The 21,624-nt window shown below is 37.6% G+C and overlaps 1 protein-coding gene across 1 annotated transcript in view; it reads left to right on the forward strand.

The window, feature by feature from the left end:
- The window catches only part of CNOT10 (CCR4-NOT transcription complex subunit 10), a 32,063-nt gene that overhangs the window by 3,183 nt on the left and 7,256 nt on the right, over nt 1–21,624 (forward strand). The window contains exons 2-13 of the mRNA XM_071561156.1: nt 2,428–2,519; nt 5,215–5,376; nt 5,887–6,037; nt 6,882–7,027; nt 7,913–7,999; nt 8,704–8,787; nt 9,509–9,626; nt 11,188–11,337; nt 12,280–12,482; nt 15,047–15,168; nt 15,779–15,955; nt 18,652–18,732. Coding sequence (XP_071417257.1) covers nt 2,428–2,519; nt 5,215–5,376; nt 5,887–6,037; nt 6,882–7,027; nt 7,913–7,999; nt 8,704–8,787; nt 9,509–9,626; nt 11,188–11,337; nt 12,280–12,482; nt 15,047–15,168; nt 15,779–15,955; nt 18,652–18,732 — 1,573 coding nt within the window. The remainder of the gene's footprint in view (nt 1–2,427; nt 2,520–5,214; nt 5,377–5,886; nt 6,038–6,881; nt 7,028–7,912; nt 8,000–8,703; nt 8,788–9,508; nt 9,627–11,187; nt 11,338–12,279; nt 12,483–15,046; nt 15,169–15,778; nt 15,956–18,651; nt 18,733–21,624) is intronic.

Raw genomic sequence — 21,624 nt, forward strand, 5'->3', positions numbered from 1 at the left:
CCAGTAAATACATCAAACAGGTATAAGGGATGCTTTTATTGCAGACCTTCGACAAGTGTCTCTTGCTTTATCTGTCACTTAACTGAAGACATTTTACTTCAGAGCTTAGACTTCATTTGAGATGCTGGTTTTGTGATCCTGCATACAATGGCATTAATCAGTAATGCACTCGGTAGTTGATGGCTCTCTGCTAGGTAAACTTGTGTGTTGGTCAGACAGAGTTACCAGCTTCAAAAGTTTAGGAGTCCCAAGGCTCTGCACTGTGTTTACTTTCACTAGCACAGCCTGAAAGTCATGCTGAGCAAGCAAAGCAGATAACACCACTGTTAGTGTGAAAGTTTGAGGGAAGATGCGTTTGCATATTTGCTCCTGTTCTAGAGATCCTTGGAGGGCGATAGCTTTCTGTTCATCTGTATAACCACAAGGTTTGGAGCAGGAATCAGATCTATGCTATATTTAGCTTGAAGGAGAGGTGCTTCTTGTTCCTTTCCTTTTTTGCTGTGGAAAGCCTTTGGCACATAAAACATTTTCTGAGCTTTTTTATGTTTTAAATTTCTGCCTTTTCCTTTCAAGGAGAAGGCAGTGCAAGTGGTGTTGATCAGTGCCTTACGCAGTCAGATTTTATAGCAGGTGTAGGCCCCTGAGGGTCCATCCCTCAGAGTACTGAAATTGCTGAATCCTGAATTTTGGCTAAATGACAGTGGGTTATGCTTGCAGGTGTAAGATTGTTGGGATTTAAAGATCTCGACTTTGTTGACATCGTGAAAGTCACAACCAAATATTTATAATTCTTGCTCAGACATGTTATTGCAAAGGGCAATGGAAGGGATCTCACTGTCTTCCCAGCCACAGACACAAACTTAATAGATTATTGTCTGTTTCCTGCTCACTGTGGATGGTACTTGATGAATCCTCTGAGGTGTGGCTGTCCCTACTGTTGCAGTTTGCCCCATATTTGTAAATTTTCCTAGTCACTAGTGAGTGATCCAGATATATTGGTGATGGTAGGGGATGGATTTTGCAGAGGAGCTCATAGCTAGGTGTTTTCATTTGTTCAAAGTGAAAACAAAATTAGAAGTTTACATTACATCTCTGAATTCTAGGGAAGAGGAAAAAGGGACTGACTTCACAAAGCCTACCCAGCCTATTAGGACAGCAAAAGACAGGTTGGAGCAAATCTTCCACTATGAAATTCAAGATACAATTTTCTGCAGAAGAAAAAATCATTGCTGGTTTCTAAAGTCTTCAAGTTACAAAGTTTCAAAAACAAATGAATTTTGTGTGTTCTAGCACATTAGCTAACACTCTTAGAAATAATCTGCCTGGTGTGGTGGTTGTGGGGTTGGTGTTTTTACCTCCAGTAATTTGTGTTCAGCAGGAGGAAGGGCTTAGTGGGGTGGGGTTTTTCCAGCTTCTTTGGCATGGAATGTCTGTGCTTTCTAATGCAACTTCACCGAATTCTTAATTACATGATCACAACAGGATTGAGTTGACTTCTTTCTGAAAAATATGCTCAATAGTGACTGAAGCAAACCATTAGGAATTCTATGTAAAAGAAATGGAAGGCAGTTATAACCTTTATTGCATTGCTATGTAAATGCATAAAGAGGCCACCATCATAACAGCTACACATTCTTCTTGTTGTCTTAGTCTGGAAAAGGATATAGTAGAACTGGAGAAGATTCTGGGGGAAAAACCGTGAGGAAAATGCAGAATAAACTGCTCCTGCTCACACCAAAAGAGAGATAATTCAAAGAAAGATCCGTACAATTTGGAGAGAGGCTGAAAAAGTGAATAGGCAGCATTTGCTTGTGCCTTGCAGTATAATCACTAAACAGCATTTGAAGGAGTATATTGAAGAGTACAAAAGTATAGAGAGGTTTTTTTAAATAATGTGTCAGGTCTGTCACTGATTATTAACAATGATGGTTCCATTGCAGCCTCTTTTTTAGGGAGATACTTTTCCAAAGCAGGGAGCTGTGTGGAAGGTCCAGTGCTTACTCTGCTTTTTGCTGATTTCCAGAGCATCTCTTGCTTGCTGTTTAGGAAGCAGCACAAAGGATGCTTGGATTTTTGATCTCTCAGCCACTGTGGTACCTGTTTCATGATGCATGGACTTCACTGCTGGTTTTTAAGTAAAATAAGACAATCCTAGCGTATGTTTGCAGCTTTAAAGAAAAATCTAAACTATATGGATTGTCAGCTAACTTGCAGCATTTTGTTATTGATTGAGCACAGTAATTTACATTTTATGGAGAGGAATTCAGTAGTGTAGAATAATTTGGGATACAGATTGTGTAGTAGTGAGATTGAGGCAGTTATCTGCAAAGTTAATTGTACTGGCAGGAGGATCTTGAGAACTGGAAGAAACAAAATAGCTGTCATCACACTTGCAAACTTTTTTGTAATTTTCTGTCCCCTTTACAGATCAAGGTGCTGAGAAACATGAAGGAGCAGGTACTTCTGGGATTACAGATCAGGAAAAGGAATTGTCGAGCAGTGCATTACAAGCATTTCAGGTGAGACAAAGCCAAACTCTGAGACTTCTCATTTACCACGTGACTGCTAAATGGGCCTATATAATTGGTTTTCCTTTTCTTTAATACAGTTGCAAATGCATCAACAGACTATGATATGGAAAGTAGCACTAATTGTGTTGTAAAATCAGCACATGCATTTTCTGTCTGATGTGATGTGAGAAGACTGAACAGGATACTTGAACAAGAATACGTTTAATCTTGATTCTAAAAACTTAGTAACCTTAAAAGCTATATGATGATTTAATTAGAAGAAGCAGGCTGCTATTCTGTGCCAGCATTGGAAATACATGATCTCTCTGAAGAATTAATCATTTCAAGCTAAAAATGTTGTGTTAAAGGGTTTAAAGGAACCATGTGTATTTAAAAAAAAGCAACACAACAAACCTTTTTGTGTTTTAGCATCGTGCCCTATTTCACTTTCATATACTGCTCTGTCACTTACATTAAAACATATTCTGCAATGCAAAACACCTACAGGTGGTATTTACTACCTGTTTTGTGTTTCTTGGAAGACTTGTGTGTGTGTGTACGTTAAAACTCAGATACCAGGTCTTCTGGTTTGTTTAGTTATTTTTTTGTATTGTCTCCTAATTTTATTTAGTGAGACAGGAAGTATAATTGCTTTCCCTTTCAATTGTTGTATCTCTGTCTCCAAAATGCCTTGTCTTAATTCAGTTTTGTGTGAAACAACTGAAGGGGAGGAATTTAAATGCTCTTTTTTGAGATTCATGCTTGACTGTTTCACTCAGTATTTTAAATTTGTCTGGAATGTTGTTACATGACGTTGTTGCATGTTGTGCATGTAGTTGGTCCCTAAACTGACTACAACTGGTGTTGTTCATTGATGCCTCCTTGAATGCTGTCTGGTTCAATTATTCTTTTTCAATAACGTTTTTATCTTTGGTGTTTGATCCTGAGAACTGAAGGCACAGGAGAGTTGTTTGTTTTCCACCTTGTCCACAGACCTACATGACTAAAATACTTTTGATGATGATGACTCCATCTTTACTTTTTTACTGGTCCAGTGTATCTGATTTGTCTCATGATGTTTTTCTTGTTTTAAGAACTCCCTAAATTCATGGAGTTGAGGTGGCAATGCATGTGAGCAGAATTAATCTGGTGCCGTGTTTGCCAATTTTCTTGCTATTGAGTGGCTGTAAATAGGATTGTGGACTGCCTTGCATGCTGCTTTATCATATTACACTTCAAATTTCAGTCTTGATAGAATTTCTATAAAATTGGATATTACATTATAGTTCCTTTCTAGTAGAGGGGCATAAAGGACTGTTAGCTAATGAGAAACATTACAAAATAAGCTGAGTGTGTAAAGGTTCAAGGTTTGTGGTCCAGCCATAGTTAGAAGCCTTGTTGCTGTGATCTGAAAGCTACTTCTGTTGAAGAGGAGCTCTGAGCATGAGCACAGGAAGAGAATCACTGGAAGATGAACTGCCCCAATTTAAGAACAGACCAGCAGTTGAGTTGCAATCCCCTTGTTTGTGCACATGATCAGTTGACAGTCTGTGCTGCTGGTGCGTAGAGTGGTGAAAATGCTGTCAGTGTCCTGCTACATCTGCCTCTCTGTGAGTTGTGTAACTGGGCTTTCATGGGAGACTGAAGGAGCCGGAATGGTTCCGTTGGGAGTAGCTGCAGAATGGCAACTTTCTTGGAGAGAGCAGAAGGCCCTCAGAGTCCATCTCTGTTGTATTCTTTCCTTAACAGAGGAAGTTAGTCAGGAGCTCTGGACAAGCTCCATGGAACAGCTCTTGAAAAGGAGGATGAAGTGGAGGGTGGTTGTAGTGCTGGAGAGCTTAGCTTTGTTTGTGAGCCACTGACAGAGATGGAAATGAATCTGCTTATCTGTCTGATCTCATTGGAGGTAACTCTGATATGAAAGAGAGGAGAGTGATTCTTCCTGTGTAGGAATGGCACAGTTGAGAGTTAAGTGTCATTTAGGCTTAACGTAGTTGAAAGAGTCAGGAATTCTCTTTCATTCCTTGATGCCACTGAATTCCTCCTGTACCAACACAGAAAAGACCAAAACTAAGAGCAGGCAGAGGTGAGCCTTTCTGAAGTCCTTGTTTATTCCTGACGTCAAAGAAAGGGATTTTTCGATTAAATCACACATCAGTGGAGCATCATGCTTTGCTCCTAGTTTCTGTTTAGGCCTGCTTGAGTGACTGAATACTTCATCCAGCAGCTAAAACTTGTAAAACTGTTTTTTAAACCTATACTTGGAAAGTGACACCCTCTTTTTCCAACCTGTCTTAAGCTGACTTCCACAGATTAAATTGTAGCTCAGTATATATCCAGGTGAAGTGAAGGATGAATGTAAAATGTTGGGCTGGGACTTGTGTAAGCAACTGCAGCCTCTCAGTGTTCATGTAATGGGGAAAGATTATGAAACCTGAGGAGACAGAGTATTGAAACTTAATATATGACTAAGAGAAATCGGAATAACACTTGTCATGGAAATGTCTGTTTGTCATAACTACATAATTTGTTCTTCCTCCACCAGATTATTTTTGAAGTTTGGGTATGGCTTCAATGTTTAGTTTTAGTTCTCATACATGTTAATCTGCGTAAATAATGCAGTGAGTGTTCACTTCACTTGCTGTTGAAAAGGAACGACTTTGTATCTTCTAATGCGTCTTTCTGGTATGTGTGCAATTTCCAGGCTGGGAACTATGATGCTTGCTTACAACACCTAAATACCCTTCAAGACATCAACAAAGATGACTACAAAATCACCTTGAATACTGCTGTTGCAGAATTCTGTAAGAGTAACCAGACTACAACAGACAATTTGAGACAAACCCTTAACCAGCTGAAAAACCAGGTAATGCAAACACTGACATAATACATAATTGACATAATTTTGAGTACAGCTAATGGTGGTCACATCTTCCAGTGAAATAGGAGTAAAATTTCTGTCCCTTGTCCTTTAAATTTAATAAAAGAATAAGAAAATAACATTACTTTTAAACATTTGTGTCAGTTTAATATTTTATAACAATTTTTTTAGTTATGTTTTTAGTTATTGTTGAAACTGATCTGAGAGTATAATCATTAAGACCTGCTATGTTCTTTCAGTAGAAAGTTCCTTTACCTGGAATAGTTTGTGAAATAATAAAAAAGTGAAAATATTACTTTACTACTCAGTTGACAGCTTTCTATTTAATTGTGTATTTTTTGCTGGGTTTATCTGCAACAACAGTAAAGTTTATTAGATTATAACTCTTATCTATCTTTAGAGAAATTCTTAGCTTTGGATTATTTTTTTAAAATATCTGATGCTTTAAAATCATAGGTACTGAAAGTTTAAAGAAATGAGTGGGGGTTTTTTCAGGTTCACTCTGTTGTTGAAGAAATGGATGGTTTGGATGACGTTGAGAACAGTATGCTGTACTACAATCAGGCTGTTATTCTGTATCACCTGCGCCAGTACACTGAGGCTATATCAGTGGGGGAGAAGCTGTACCAGTTTATAGAGCCTTTTGGTATGTAGACAAGAGTTTTGTTCATGCAATAACTACAGAAAGATCATTTGGTCATTCTTGCTGTCAGACAAGTGCTTTGTTATTTGCCTAATATGATTTTAAAAAAGTAGATAGGGTTTGGGATGAAGAATGTTTTACTTATATCAAGGACAACAACAAAATCTGGGGGGAAGGCACTTCAGAGACATTTAGCAGACAATATGAGGAAACTGAAATGATTTTTTACAACGTGAGAAGGTATTTATGTAAATGATATGTACAAAGTAATGGAATGTTTTAAATCTAGTATTTTTACTTTTGCCTGACTTGTATGAAATAGCTTCATAATCGTTGTTGAATTTTAGAAGTGAGAAGGCTGAAGGATGTGTGTGTGTCAATAAATTAGGTAAATGCTATTGTGCTTCTCTTTCAATTCCTCACAGTTCTCAATATGGGTAACTGGGACTTACTCTGTGAAGTCAGATGTGTTTGTCCAGAATCTTCTTAAGATCTGTGGGATTCTGCATTTGGTTGTGTCTCTCTATTTAGATGCTGCATCTGGTGTTGATCTTGCTTGGATCAATTCTTGAAAGCTGTGAACATGAAACACTTGTTAAGCTTCTTTAGTCTCTGCTGCTGTGCTGATGCCATTTGAGTGAATGAGCTTTCTTTTCAGTACATGGACCTATGTATGTGTTTCAGTGTATGGACACTTAGCTAGGTGGCTGCATTTTTCTTATGTAATATATTGGGGTTTCTCAAAATGTTGCATAGATGCACTTTACAGTAATTTTTTTTCCTGGTCATATTTGGAAGGATTAGTATTAGAGCTGTAAAATATTTTTTACTTTTTTGCTTTACACAGAGGAGAAGTTTGCCCAGGCTGTGTGCTTCTTGCTGGTGGACTTATACCTGTTAACTTACCAAGCTGAGAAAGCCTTGCATCTGCTTGCTGTCCTGGAAAAAATGATCTCACAGGGCAACAATAACAGCAAGAATGGAAAAAATGAGGTAAATGAGCTTAAAATCATATGAATGTTACTAAGTCTTTACTACAACTACACTGTCTTTACCAGAATTATGCTTTACCTCAATCCAAAGTTGGTATTTTAAAATACTTTTGAATTATAAAACTCATCTGTAGTTTTAGACACCAACTTAGACATGTTAATAACTGAGTTTATTGTGTACAGCAGTTGTTTATTCCTTCTCCTTCACCGTTTCTCTTACACAGAGGGGGAGCTAAGATGTCTTTCGGTCAGAGGCTTGCATTGGAAGGATGGTTGTCTGCAGGGTCAAATACATGTAATTTTCCTTGTTTGTCCTGGGTTATGACCATATGAGGCCTGAATCTGAGACAGAAATCAGTGTCTGAGAAGAAGTGCACTTGAGTAGCATAGGATGGGAAATAAAGTATCTTTTTCCCATAGTATCTGAAAGTACAAGATGTACTTTGAAATGAAATCCATTGCGCGTCTGTTGGAAAACTCAGTGGAATCAGTAGTGGCTTGGAAGTGAAAAAGGGACACTTCAGTGTTTTCCTGTTGGTGGAATGTCACACAAGATAAAACGTTTTGTCTTTAAGTTTATAGTAATTCTACTGAAGGAAATATTAAAGAGATACTGTAGAATGTGCATATAATCCTTCTGGGTAAAATATTCTTCTCAACTGCAGAGTAATGTAATGTAGCACTTATGCTGTTATAACGATTCTGCTTTTCACAGGCTAGTGTAGTTGTGGGGTTTGATTGTTAAGCTGAAGTTACAATTTTTGCTGGTATATTTTGATGTTAAATACTGTGAAATACTACTAAATAATTATTTGTGTGAGTCGAATCTGTCAACTGAATTTAAATGGTGATTAACAGTAACACTTCCATTTTTTTTGTTTGCCAGTCAGGTAATAATACAAATAAAGATTCCTCAAATCAAAAAGCTGAAAGTGGAGCTTTAGTAGAAGTTGCTAAATCTAAGATACATCAGGTTAGTGACTGTGTATTATTTATACAGAAACATTTCTTCAAGGTTTTTTGAAAATGAAGTTCCATCTCCTTCTTTTCTAGTTTAGCATGAGTTGTGGTACCCTGTCTTGTCCTTGCTGTAAAACAAAGGAATGAATTTACCTAACTCTTCCTTTTTGTAACATCCCTATACAGGAAAAACCTGACCTAACACAACCACCTTCTCCATTTCAGTCTCTGCAGTGCATAAAAATTTCTTTCAACTGCATTTAGCTGCACTGACTTTATACCTGTTAGACCTCCAAAAGTCTAAATCAGCTGATGCTTTATTTCATTGTACTGTTGTGTTGAAAACGTGTGAAGAAACAGAATGTTTCTCTGTCAGCATTCACTTACTAATGCTTTCAGTTTAGTAGGTGAATGTCTGAGGATTAAGAGGCTACATTATTTTAGTTAGTTTGTCATTTTGGGTGGTATAGTCTGAATATAGAGCAGCTGTTGACCATTGAACAAAATGTTCATCTGCTTATTGTAAATATAAAACCTATAATTATATTGTTAAAAGTCTGAATAGAATTTCTTTTTTATGAAGACTTTTTGAACAGATTTTTACTATGCATTTTAAAGATATGTATAAAAGATGCATAGTAAATCCCTAGATAGAGTTCATCTTGGAAACCTGCACAAGTTATTGCATATTATTTAAGAAATCTAATTTTTCCACAGTATAAGGTGAGGGCCTACATCCAGATGAAGTCACTAAAAGCCTGCAAAAGGGAGATTAAGTCTGTTATGAATACAGCTGGGAATGTAAGTATTCTTAAGACTACTGTTTTTCAAAACTAGATGTTATCTATCTTAAAACTGAATTTGCTAATGTTTTGTTTGTGTGTGTGGTTTTTGTTGTTGGGGTTTGTTTTGATTTTGGTGTTTGTGGGGGTTTTTTTGTTTGGTTGGGGGTTTTATGTTTGTTTGTTTGTTTGTTTTCAGGTGGTTTTTTTTACTACATATTTGTGAGGCTTGTGCCTTCCTGGAGAGCAGTTTCTTGTTTTATATAGGGATGCTAAATGCAGAATTACATCCAACAGCCCAAATCAATCCTGCATTAAATGAGAAGCAGGGAATGGGAGAAAAGCATTTCCCTTTTGTTGCCAGTTTCAACAGCTGCTCGTTGAACAGAAATCCTTCTGGATCATGAGGTCTCTGTTGGCAGACCGGGAAGATGATAGTCTGGGAGTAACTGCAGGGAGGGAAGTGTGGGGGTCCTCTGCACTTGGCCATTGCCATGACAGAGTTCTCTGGAATAACAGTGGGTTTGAGAGCAGCCATAAAGAGTACACGTGATTTGGCAGGTCAGAGGGGACTGTTAATCATGTGCTCAACAAAGAAAAGCTGCTGCTTGAAAGTAATAGGGCCTAAGCCCATTTAATTTAAAAATGGCAATGGAGGCAAGCTGTTTGTGGAGGGATTTAACAGCAGCAGTAGAAATCATGAACTGGAAGAGAACTAACTATTGTTTTCTCCTTCACAGTCAGCTCCTTCTCTCTTTCTTAAGAGCAATTTTGAATATTTGAGAGGCAATTATCGTAAAGCTGTCAAACTTTTAAACAGTGCAAACATTGCTGAACACCCAGGCTTCATGAAAACAGGTAAAATAGAAAACTTTCATCCTGAGAGTACTCGAATTTGTAATATAATAGGACTACTTGTCCTTGTTAATTTTAAGCATATTAATGATTACTTGGATAGGTCTGAATGTCATGGGTTTATATGCTGGATATGCTTTTCTTTCTTGTGTTTCTTCATGAAACACTGTGGTGTTTCTCACTGAATATTCTTGTAGACAATGCTGTGATTGTCTATGAAAATGGATTTGTGAAGTTGTAAATGTAGTATTTGCAAGGCTAATAATTGAATCTCTAAATCAACAAAAGGCAACTTACTAGATCTAGAATTGAAATCTCAGGTTGTACTTGGAGAGGAGACTGTAGCAGTTGTGATGATGATTGTGGGGGAATTACAGATGTTTCATGAAATGTTAAGGTTTGACTTCTATTGTATGTGATTTTAAACTTTTTACCTCTAGAAAGTATATATGTGTGGACATGCACAGAAACAACAGCATGTTAAGGTGTTGGTTTTTTAGACATAAGTTATTGTATACCATAAATGTATCTTCTGTGTATACACACTCACTGTATGCAGTATTTAAATATATTTGAGTTTTAATTGACAGTTTAAAATGTCAGTTTAAAAATACAGAGAGAATGCTGTGTCTTGTGTCAGTAGATAGCTAGGATTTGAAGAAATACTTGTGCTGTAAAATGACTGGATTTCTTTGCTGTTTTGTTAAATACTGGTTTTGTGATAGTACTCCTAAATCCTGTCCTGTAAGACTCTTTTTTAGCTAGTAGATATTGTTGCATAAATTACTTAGATGATAGAAGTCTGAGTTGACACTCTCGATAAATTCTTTAAACTTCTAATTTGCAGTTAAGTTTCATAGAAAACATTTTTAAAAATTGCCGTAGTTCCTATTTGCACAGTAGAATGTTCACTTAATAATCTTCCAAGGTTGTGACTAAAATAATGTCTGTTGAATGTATACTGGGCTGTTTCTTGGTTATTTGGACTCTTAGGGGATTTTTTTCCTTTTTTCTTTATTATCTTTAAAGATTCAGTTACCAGCAAATAAGTTGAAAGTTTATATTTTTGTCCTTTAGAAGGAAGTTTTGACAGTGTTGCCTGAACATGATATATTTAGAAAGAGGAGTATATTTCCTGCTTGTGTGGTTGGGTTGGCATATTTGTTTATTTTATAAAACTTAGGCAGATAATGTGATTTGACCTTTTCACTTTTATAAGAGTCATCTGTTAGAGGACTTGAAGTGCTTGCATGCCAAGTTCTATGGAAACCTTCAGGTGAATTCACTTCAACTTGCCATCTGTCAAATTGGCTTTATATCTGGCCCTGCTAGAATATGGTGCACAAGATCAGGGAATCTGTGGTCAACTCTCCAGGAGAACTGGGATGGTGGGCAGAAACATATTTTTTTTAAATGGATGTGAGGCAGGGACATAACTCCACAATCCATGAACATGTTTCATAGACTGCCATAACGTGCTGACCGATGAGAGAGTGGTTGGAGCATTTCATGTGCTTAGCAACGATTTTCAGTTTCTGGAAATGGTCTTTGCTTGTTCTCTCAGGTGAATGCTTACGGTGTATGTTCTGGAACAATCTTGGCTGCATCCACTTTGCAATGGGAAAGCACAATTTAGGAATTTTTTACTTTAAAAAAGCCTTGCAAGAAAATGATAATGCATGTGCACAGCTGGGAACGGGCAGCTCAGATCCAGGTAAGGAAGAGAGTAAAGTAAATGGTGGAAGAGGGGTGGGTGAATCAAGAAAATGGAGGGTAGAAGGTTTCAGTAGTTATCAGCAAAATTCCTGTCCCATCTCTCTGTGGAGGGCAGGATAAGGAGGGTGAGAATCTTGACGGTAACTTGATTTCAGAATATAGTTGCTGTTACCAGAAATGCATAACAATGATAATGAAATATTTCATGGTCACTGCAGCCAAAGCTGCCCTTGAGCTTCACGTTCCCCACCAGCCCCCTCCCTGTTGGTGAGCACAAGATCCAACATAGCACCTCTCTGCACTGGCTCTTGCAGCACTTGGGGAAGGAAGTTACTATAAGCACATTCCAGAAATCTGGATTGTTTGTGTGCTGCTGTGTTATCCCTTCAACAGATAGCAGGGCTGGGGCCTGTGAATGTGAGGCAGCTCCTGTCTCACTGTAGAGGGTCTCAGCACTCAGTCTTCATCATTTTCATTTCTTGTTTTCTTGTAAATCTGCTTACTAGCACGCATTTTACTGTTTTTCCTATGCCTGCCCTGGACCCAAGTGCAGCCTTAGGTATCAGTGTGAAGACAGAAAATGTTTCAGCCTTGTTAACAACAAAGTGGTTTTCTTCTGGAGTTTCAATGAGTAACAAAGATGGGTATTCTCACATATTTGGGATTCAGTAGTACTGTATAATATTTAGCTGGAGTGACAATTTGTGGTTAGCATTTATTGTACCTCAATCTTTATTAATAAACAATACAATTAATTCATCATTGATACCATTTATGATGTGAAAGGAATTTATTCACAGGGGAGCCTAGTGAATTTTTGTGATGAAAGTGGGGGTTTGGTAATTTTGGGCTGTTTTCCACAGCTTCCCTCTTCCTCTTAGACTTATGTTTTCTGCTCTCCTGAGCTGCACATCCAATATGATGTAATCCTTTTCTGCAGGTAAAAAATTTTCAGGGAGACCCATGTGTACACTACTGACTAACAAACGGTATGAGTTGCTCTATAACTGTGGAATTCAGCTCTTGCACATTGGGAGGCCCTTGGCTGCCTTTGAATGCCTGATTGAGGCAGTGCAGGTTTATCACTCAAACCCTCGTCTGTGGCTGAGAATAGCAGAATGCTGCATTGCTGCCAATAAAGGGGTAAGTAGCTTTGCAAATTTCTTTTTAAAAATGGCATGTGGTCACAAAAAGGTAGAATTAATACCTAAACTGTGCATTTTAGAGCCTTAATTTGCAACATCTCCATGTGAGTCCAGATTATTTTTTGTGTACATGTTTTTGTGTGTTTAATCTGAAGCTGCAGTAGATGGAGGGCAATCTTTGCATGTGATCTGCTCTTTTTCATGCAGCCAAAGTCTCAGTGTTTTCTCACTCACTTGCCACTAGAGATTGAGAGGGGTGAGACTGTACTGTGGGTAGCCTGAAAGTGGCATAGGCTGAGGAACCGGAGGTGAGCCTTCTCCATCCTGAAGCTGTCACGATCACAGCAGCTGGGCACTGAATCTCTTCTTAGCTGCTGAGACTTCACCTCCTCCTGCTGCCAAAGTTGGTGGAAACATGCTGATGGCAGCGTATTGCATGTTCCTCTGGGGCATCTTGGTTTCAAGTTTGTTTAGGATAAACCCATATGTTAAGATTCAGAAAAGTGGGGACAGGATCGTGTTTGCTCTTAGAAAACTTCACTAAAATAGTATGTCTGTGAAATTAAGATACACTGTGCTTGATTCCCTGTGAAACTAATTCACCCCTTATGTGTGAGAGGGTGAAGTTGTAATCTGTAATTGCATCATCTGTGCAGTTATTTCCACAGTATGCCCATTTCACTTGCCACACAGGATGTATGGGGTTAATTGAACAAATACCTGTATTCACTTTATTTCCCTTCTACTCCTGAATTCTTTTTTCCCTCCCTGGATGGTCTGTGTGCACAGTATCCAAATCCTTCCAAATGCAAATTTCATAACTTTTCCCTTAGGAATTTCAAAGGTGCTCATTATTTTGCTATCTATTTCATAAAATTTAAGAAAGATACTCAAAACTTTATGGCTTTATAGCAGAGTTTTTCTTATACCCCCATTTCACAAGCACAGCACTGAAGTTTCAAGAGTGTTGTGTCAAAAACAGTCTGAATTTTACTGTATAAGTGCTGACTGTAGTCAGATTGCTGTTGGTTTTATAAAGCACAGTGAATGCAGGACAAAACAGCTTTCTTCATATTCACTTTGCAATTTTCTGTGTCTGTCCTACTGGATACAGGTCACACACAGATAAAAAAGACATCTGATCATCTCTAGTGAAAAGTTGAGTATGAAAGAGTGGATTAGCTTAGGTTTTGTGGCAGACCCCCCAAACTTGGGATTCCATTTAGAGGGACAGAGTTTAGCAGTCTGGAAAAGGGAAATACAGGTCCTTGTGGGGCACTTCTCCATTCACTGCAGAGTAGCCAAAGCGCAATGGATCATACCAGGCTCCTGAGGCTTCCTTCCTGCTGCAGTTATGATGTTGTGTGGTGTACCAGAGAGCCTTGAATTCATGTCACAAAACCAGCTGGTTGTTTACCAAATTCCTAATTTTAGAAGAAAAGAATTAAGTTTGGATGCTGTTAATATTAAAGGCAATGAGGAAGTGTCTTTAAATTATAAGTTAGATTTGCAACATAAGTGAAGCCCTAAAGTCAATACTGTGTTTTTATTTGACCTTGTAAATCAGTTTGCAATAATATTCCGTGCAATAATATTCCTTTATATGTAAGTATGGATTCATATACTTATGCTCTGAACATCATGCAGAAAAGTAATTTCACTGAAGCTAATTTTCACTCACTTTAGTATTTTAGTTTATAAAATATAGATGGAAGAATACTCCCTTTTAAGCATTTTAAGCACCATTTTTGAAATATGTGCTTTGTATCCAAATTCACGTATGTGTTTTTTATTTGAAAATAAATGCTGTTATGTCAATATTCTTTTTCACAATAGATTCTGATAAATTTTCTGAAAATCAATAGCTATTTGAAGTTCAGATTTAGGGTTTTTCCTTAGAACTGCAACTCTTCATTGCTGATTTCACTTACCAATGAAGTTAAGATTGCTCATGATAAAACAAACCCCAGTAAATACGGTGTAAAGATAATTCTTGGGACTGACCATTAGGGTGCTTTGAGTTCATTTGACCCCAGAATGTCTGCATACTCAAAAATCTGTCAAACCAGTTAATTTAATGTATCATTTCATACGTTACTGTTCAGCTTCTTGCTCCCCATGGAACGGTTTGAGAGCAGCTTTTCCAGAGACCGTTTTGAATGCTGTGTAAGCGGGGAGAGAAGATGGCAAGTGTTACAGTGCCAATTCTGAATATTATTTGGCAGATCATATTGTTTCTTTTTAGATATCCTGTCAGTTCTTTTAATATGACTTGGTTCATTGTTCTTTGCTTTCAAAACAGAGGAGAAACTAGGTCAGTAGGCTATCAGACAAGCTGTCAGAACTAATCTGTGCTTGCACTGTGTGCAGTAAAACCCTCTGCAACACAAAGACAATAGAAGGTGCCTGATCCTTCCCTGTACTTAAGCTTTAAAACCGTGCCCATTATTAATTTCTCTATTTTAGCAAGGTTCAAGGTCTTTTTCTAGCTTTCACTTATTTTGTCAAGCCCTCATGCAACAGCCTTGATATTTCAGTTCTTTTTTCCCTTTTTCCTTTTAGACATCAGAACAAGAGACTAAAGGTCTTCCCAGCAAGAAGGGCATTGTGCAATCTATAGTAGGTCAAGGCTACCACCGTAAGATAGTCCTGGCATCCCAGTCCATACAGAATGTTGTCTATAAGTAAGTATATTTTCCATGGGTTATTTTGTTGTTACAGTTTTGTTCAGGCCGTGTATCTGTTTATTGAAGGTTTTAAAACTGTTGTGGAATAACTGCTCATCCACGTAGTGAAGAGAGAGGCTCGCTAAATGCAGAGTGAGTCCTAATGAAGCATCGCTTTGTGCCTTCTCAGGGATGGCCAGCAGGGGGCTTAACTGTGTGTTCGTGGGAACTAAGAGGAGCATTAAAACTTGATTTGTCTGAAACTTGTATTTCCAGATTACTAAATCTGGCCTCTTTTTCTCACTTAAATCTTTATGTTCAGTAGTCCACTTTAGAAAAGTGCAGGAAGAATCTAGTTGCTCTGCCATGAAACTTCAGGAAGTGAAATCAAGAAAAACAGAGAACTTCTTTATAAACTATATGGTTGAATCTATTTGGGCGTTGTGGTGTGCTTTCAATGTGTAAAAATAGCAAGATATACACATCCTCATAAATTAAATCTGTTATATTAAAATGTTATTTTACTTTTTTAGGATAAAGTTATTTCAGATATTTCCAGAGCTCTGCTTTTATTTTTTAATTTAGTAGGATTGCTACTTACTGGTTCAAACTTCTGTGTCTCTTTAAGTGATGGGCAGTCCTCAGCAATACCTGTAGCCAGTATGGAGTTTGCAGCGATTTGTCTAAGAAATGCCTTGCTGCTGCTGCCAGAAGATCAACAGGAGCAAAAGCAGGAAAATGGATCTAAAACCAGTAGTCAGCTGGGGGGAAATGCAGAAAACAGTGAAAGCAGTGAAGCATGCAGGTAAACAGAGTTGGATATAAATCTTTTTTTCTGCCCAGAGTAACTCTGGGCTGACAGTCTGTCTGCTACTTATCCTGTTTGGGTAGCAGGAAAAAAATTACATATTTGTAAATTCTCTTAGCAGTGTTGGCCTATCCAAGGAAATTGTTTAGCTGCTTGTTGTTTTAATTGCTGGTATGCTAATTTAACAATAAAATACTGAGTTGATGCCTACTAGTCCTAACAACTTTATTAAATTAGACAGTGAAATTATTTTTTCACTGACCATATTTTTTCTGTGCTGCAAATGTTATGTTTTCCCACACCCTCCTGCTGTGCGTATCAGTATTTCTCTAATTGTAAGTGAAGTTTCACATGTTACAGTGATTCTGTGTGTCTGCACGTGCATCATGTACGTGATTCAATATATATAAATGTCCAGCAGCTCAGTTATAAACATCTCTCCATTATCAGATTTGACATTCATCAGCCCTAGTATGCTTTGTTGTGTTTGTTTTAGACTAGAAATGGGAAACTAGATTTAGCAGGTAAGTGGGAAAGCAGCATGGAGCAATTGCTTAATAAAATGTACTTTACAAAAGAGTTTAAGAAAAACCTTTTTTTGTCCTTAAAGTTTCAGAAAATGTAACCTGTAGACAGTCTATGTCAAAGGAAGGTGTCTTAATTTTTTGCAGCAGTCCTGATACATTCTTGACTGCCTTTTGAAGAGTAACTTTAACCATAGTTTACACTTTAATTAAAGACCATTTTGAGAGGGGAAGTGTTACAATAACTAATCTGGAAAGTGTTTGTGTTAGAACTTTAACTACTTAGAGAGTTATGAAAAAACAAAATGTTTTTGCCAGGCTCAAGTACAGTTAAATTTAAAAAGATAAAATCCACTTGTCACATGTCAGGATTCACTGCACTCATTCTGTATTGCACAGGCACAGAGTGCATCCTTATATCTTCTGAGGGTGCCTGGACATTAGACTGTGGCTTGGGGTCAGTGCCTGTTACTGCCACAGCAATATTTGAAAGCTGTTCTCTGTAACTCTTTTTTCCCCAATTACAGTTTATCTTGTAAAGTGACCAATGATTTTCGGAAGTCTCGGTGGGGTTGTGGTTTGTTGTTGTGAGGGGGGTTGTGTTTGGGTTTCTCTGTATTTTTGCTTTGTTGGTTAGTTTTGTGCATTTTATGGTTTGTTTGCGGTGGATTTTCTTTTTTTTTCCTTGGGGCATTTTTTGTTTTTTCTTTCTGCCCTGCTGAGGTGGTTGTGAAGTAACTTTCCCTGGCAAGTTTATATGCAGCCTGTTGGGATGAACCTTCTCTTGTTTAAATGGGACTTCAATTTTAAGCTCATGGGGCTCACTAAGGAGCAGTGATGAAAACAAAATGGTGGCCCTTATTCAGACAAACCCTCCTTTTTTGTATTTTGTTGAGGTGGTTTTTGTTCATTTTTGTTGGAGTGAGGAAAGGAAAACAGGCCTTGTATGGGAATATCCTTTGCTACCTTCTGCTTTCAAAACCAGATGCTTCTTCAACTGAAAAAAAGTTAAAGAAAGGACTCCCTCATATCTCCCAGTGGTCACTGCCAATTGCAAAATACCCACAACAAAAGAGGCTGTTCTTGAATTTGTGTGTCACATTCTGAAAGGTTCTCTAAGGATTTGTCCCTTCTGACAAGGGAACCTCTGTGAGAGAACAGTAAAACATATAAGACGTTTGAAGAAAATCACACTAATTGAACAGGATGGTTTTGAAGCAAATTCCACTAATTGAGCAGCCTGACTCTTAAGGCAAATTCTTCTCCTAGTCCCAAGAAAACAGTGAATACTTTTTATGGTTAAGGGTATTTTTTTAATCTAATATTTGGCAAAGGAATGAAGTATATACTCTACAGTACAGCAATATTGAGTATAGATTTCCTTGGAGGTTTTTTGCTCTCTGTTTTGAATGTCTAAGTTGCAGTTATCTGCCCACTACAAACAGGTAAGATAAGAAACTTATAAATTAAAAAATTCTTGTTAAGTGGACAAACTCAGTTTCAAGTCTGAATTCTTTCTAAGTCAGTTTCCAACCCTGTCAGTGTTTCTCTCTGCCCTTAGCTAGGCAGAGCTGGCTCTTCAGTTCTCCTTCCAGTTGTACTTTTTAAATAGGGGGAATATGTGCTCCCAGAAAAAGGCAAGCACAATTTTAAGATGGCAAAATTTTATTTTTTAAAAAAGACATTTTGAAATAAAAATGAAGGGCAGCTAGAAGCCTAAAGAAAGCTGTAGCACTTTGTGGGTTATCTTTCTAGAATATGTAACTAGTTTTTAAGATGTCTGGAGAGAGAACTAGTTTACTGCTTTTCTTCCTGGCTAAAAGAAAAGAGGCTACAAATGCAGTGAATTCTGTGTCACTCCAGTTAAAAATGCTTATCCTACTGAACTTCAAAAATAGCTCAAGGCTGTGGAGAATAGTGTGGGTTGTTTGGTCTGTCGGTCAGACCCTTTCCAGCAAATGTCCCACTTCTTCCTTCTCAAATAGAACAGCTTGAATAAGAGCATGTACCTCAGTCTCTGCATAGCCTCAATTCCTTGTATTTTAGGCTGTAAAATTTTTTATGTCCTTTTAAATGGAGTGAATAAATACCAGTGCTTTTTACACTGAGAATTTTTAAATTAATTACTATAAGTCATCCATTATAATTAATACACTGTTTTTATTCTAGCAATAAAAGTCATGAAGGGGATAAATTCATTGCAGCTCCTCCTTCTTCGCCTTTGAAGAAACAGGAATTAGAGAATTTAAGGCAAGTAAATAATATAAAATATTCACCACTAAATGAGCCTCCTCCTAAACTGTGATTCACAGCTCTTTGTAGACACCCGCAGCGTTGAATTGTAGCTGTGAGTGTAATCTTTTCTCAAATATGTGTGCTTCCTTTCTTCAGGGCTTTGAGTCTGAACAAGTAGAAACCATCCAGAAATTCAGTTTAGGAGATAGATTGGTCTGTTTGATCCCCCTATCCCTTTGAGACCACGATAAGGCTGGTTTGGATTTTAGCCCCACATCATATGCTTGTTGGATGGGAAAAAAATGAAAGTGGAAAATGGCACTTTTACCAGTGAGAATGGTGTTCCTTTCAGCAGGACTAGATCCACAGTTTGCATAAAATAGAAAATAAAAATGGCTCTGTCCAGGCATTTGACTTCCTCACCATGGAAGAACATTAGTAAAACATGACTGTAGATTTTTTTCATGTTCTCAAAGATTGTTAAACTACTTGTTCAGCAGTCAGAGTGTTCTCCAAACAGAGTAACTCGCACTTGTCTAAGTATCACATTATCTAGAACCTCTTTACTTTTCCCCAAGCTTATAATTTGCTGGCAATGTTAATTATTCCAGGTGACTGCCAGCCCTTTGAAAATCTTTCTTACTATAAAGCTTGCACCTGTTTAGGAAAAATACGTTTTAAGTTTCTTTATACTGTTTTTCATACAGTAATTTCCCACTTGGACTTTTGGGTAAACACTTTATTCCAGCCTAGCTCCAGGTAACCTGAGTTTCATAATGATCAGTTTAACCTTTACTTTGCTTCACTGTGTGTAGCAAATGAACTTGTCTTCACTTTAAAGCACTTTAGCAGGAATCTGTGAGGAGATGCTACTGAGACCATGATTATTTATTCTGAAGTGGTGCAAGAGTGTGCTACCCAAAATAGAAAGTGCTGAATTAAAAACAGTGATATGGGTTGTTTCTGGGGGTTTTTTTCTGCTCCTGACTGTTGAAAATGTGGCTGCCATATGTCAAAATTATGTGGTGTCACTTTGTGATAATTTTTTTCTCAATACATAGTCTTTTTCTTTCACAATCAGCTTTTGTTACATCCTGATGAAATCTGACAACATGTCAGAAAAAACTTAGTTTAGCAAGAAGTACACTGCTTCTGGTAAAGAATATCAGAGAAGGAAAGGAAAAGCATTAATTTATTTTTTGCACAGAATCTCGAGGACATGACACCCCTAGAAAATGATTCTGCTGAAACTGTTTCTAAGTTTCTGAAGATAGTTATGAAAAGCAAAATACATTGCATGCAAATAGTAGTCTTGTGTCTATATATTGTATAAAGTTAGGATGTTCCTGTAGTCTTGCTCACTAAAGAGCTAAGTGAGAACATGAAAATTCTTGTCAAGTCAGGGAAAACTAAGGAGAAAAAATTCTGGATGTTGTCAAGGATTATCCTAAGGAATACACATCTGTTGTATTCAGTTTTTACCTCTTAAATAACTGACTGAAAAACCTCTGTTGCTTCCAGAACTGAAGCAGGCAACTTAAGTGCCTTTTTTGCATGATTTTGTACTGTTGCATGTTCTGATAAGAGTTCAGAATGACTGACTTGACTTTGCCCCTGAATGGTGCTTAAAAAATTAAAAAGGGTTTACATGATATATGTATTGTTTGATACTTGTGCACAAATCAGTTGAGTGGACTGTTCTCATACTAAGCAGTAATTCAATTGCAAGGTTTTAAAAGCAACAAGCACCAAATATTGCTAAGAATTTATGCATTGACAGTGGAAACTCCAGCTTTCTCTTGTTTCTTCCAAACAGTTGTCCTTGCTGCTTCTCATCCTCTGAGAAGCCAATTCCCCTGTTCTGCTCTCAGTCTGTGGTGTGTTTCAGCACACCAGAACAACCCAACACTGTTAGGGTACATCAGAAGTAAAGTTCTGGAAGACAACAGTGCTGCATTTGGAAAATTTTGTAGATTTTATTGTAAAAGTTAAGATGGATAACAACAGACCTTGTTGTAATCTTTTTCTCCCTAGATTGAAGTCTTCGTTTGAGAATATTAAATTTATCCCCAGAGCAGCTAGAGATAGAGGAATAATTTGATGACCCACTTTGTCCTGAATAGATTTGCTCTGCAAGCCCTTGCTATAAGGCATATGATCCAATTTTACCCCTTTTCCCCTTTCTTTTGACTCTTCTGTTGGCCATCTCCAGTCCATCACTATCCTTTATTTATTGCCTTACTTGTATTTTCAAGCATGTGTACCTAGTTACTGTATATGCTATTCCAGGAGCATCACTGACATTGCTAATAACTTTGCAGGTAATACTGTAAGAACTACCATTGCCCCCCAGTATGCATTTTCTCTTCTCCACATCTACCAGTTTTGCCTCATTTCTCCATTTAAAGGTTGCAGTGGTCTGTTTGGCCCTGCCACAACACTGGAAGCTTACAATGATTATCACCTGCAGCTGTTTCACACTCTTCTTCCTCACTCAGAGCCACTGTGTAGTTCTTCCCCATCTCCCCCTTTGCTGGTGCTGAATTTCCCCATGCTCAGTTTGCATTCTGTATATCTTAATATTTTGTGTTGTCTGCCTGTGTTGAAACATAAGAAGTACATAGTTTGCATCCACTGTTGTGCTTAGTTAGCTATCTGAAATTATTTCAGATTAGTGATGTTCTCTAAATGGTTTAGAAGTGTCATTTTTGGTGCCTTCATAGTAAGTTTTGAAAAACTGGATTTGCTCTGACTCACATTTTCCCTGAAAATAAGGCAAGTCAGATGCAGAGTTTGGGTTCCATAAACTTGCAGTCTGTGTGGGCTGACAAGTCTTGTTGCCTAAACCTACACAAGAGGCTGTTTGACATAATCTGGCAGTTTAAAAAAACATTTTTCTTTTTCCTC

Source organism: Pithys albifrons, chromosome 7 (genome assembly GCF_047495875.1).
Source record: "Pithys albifrons albifrons isolate INPA30051 chromosome 7, PitAlb_v1, whole genome shotgun sequence".
NCBI lineage: Eukaryota > Metazoa > Chordata > Aves > Passeriformes > Thamnophilidae > Pithys > Pithys albifrons.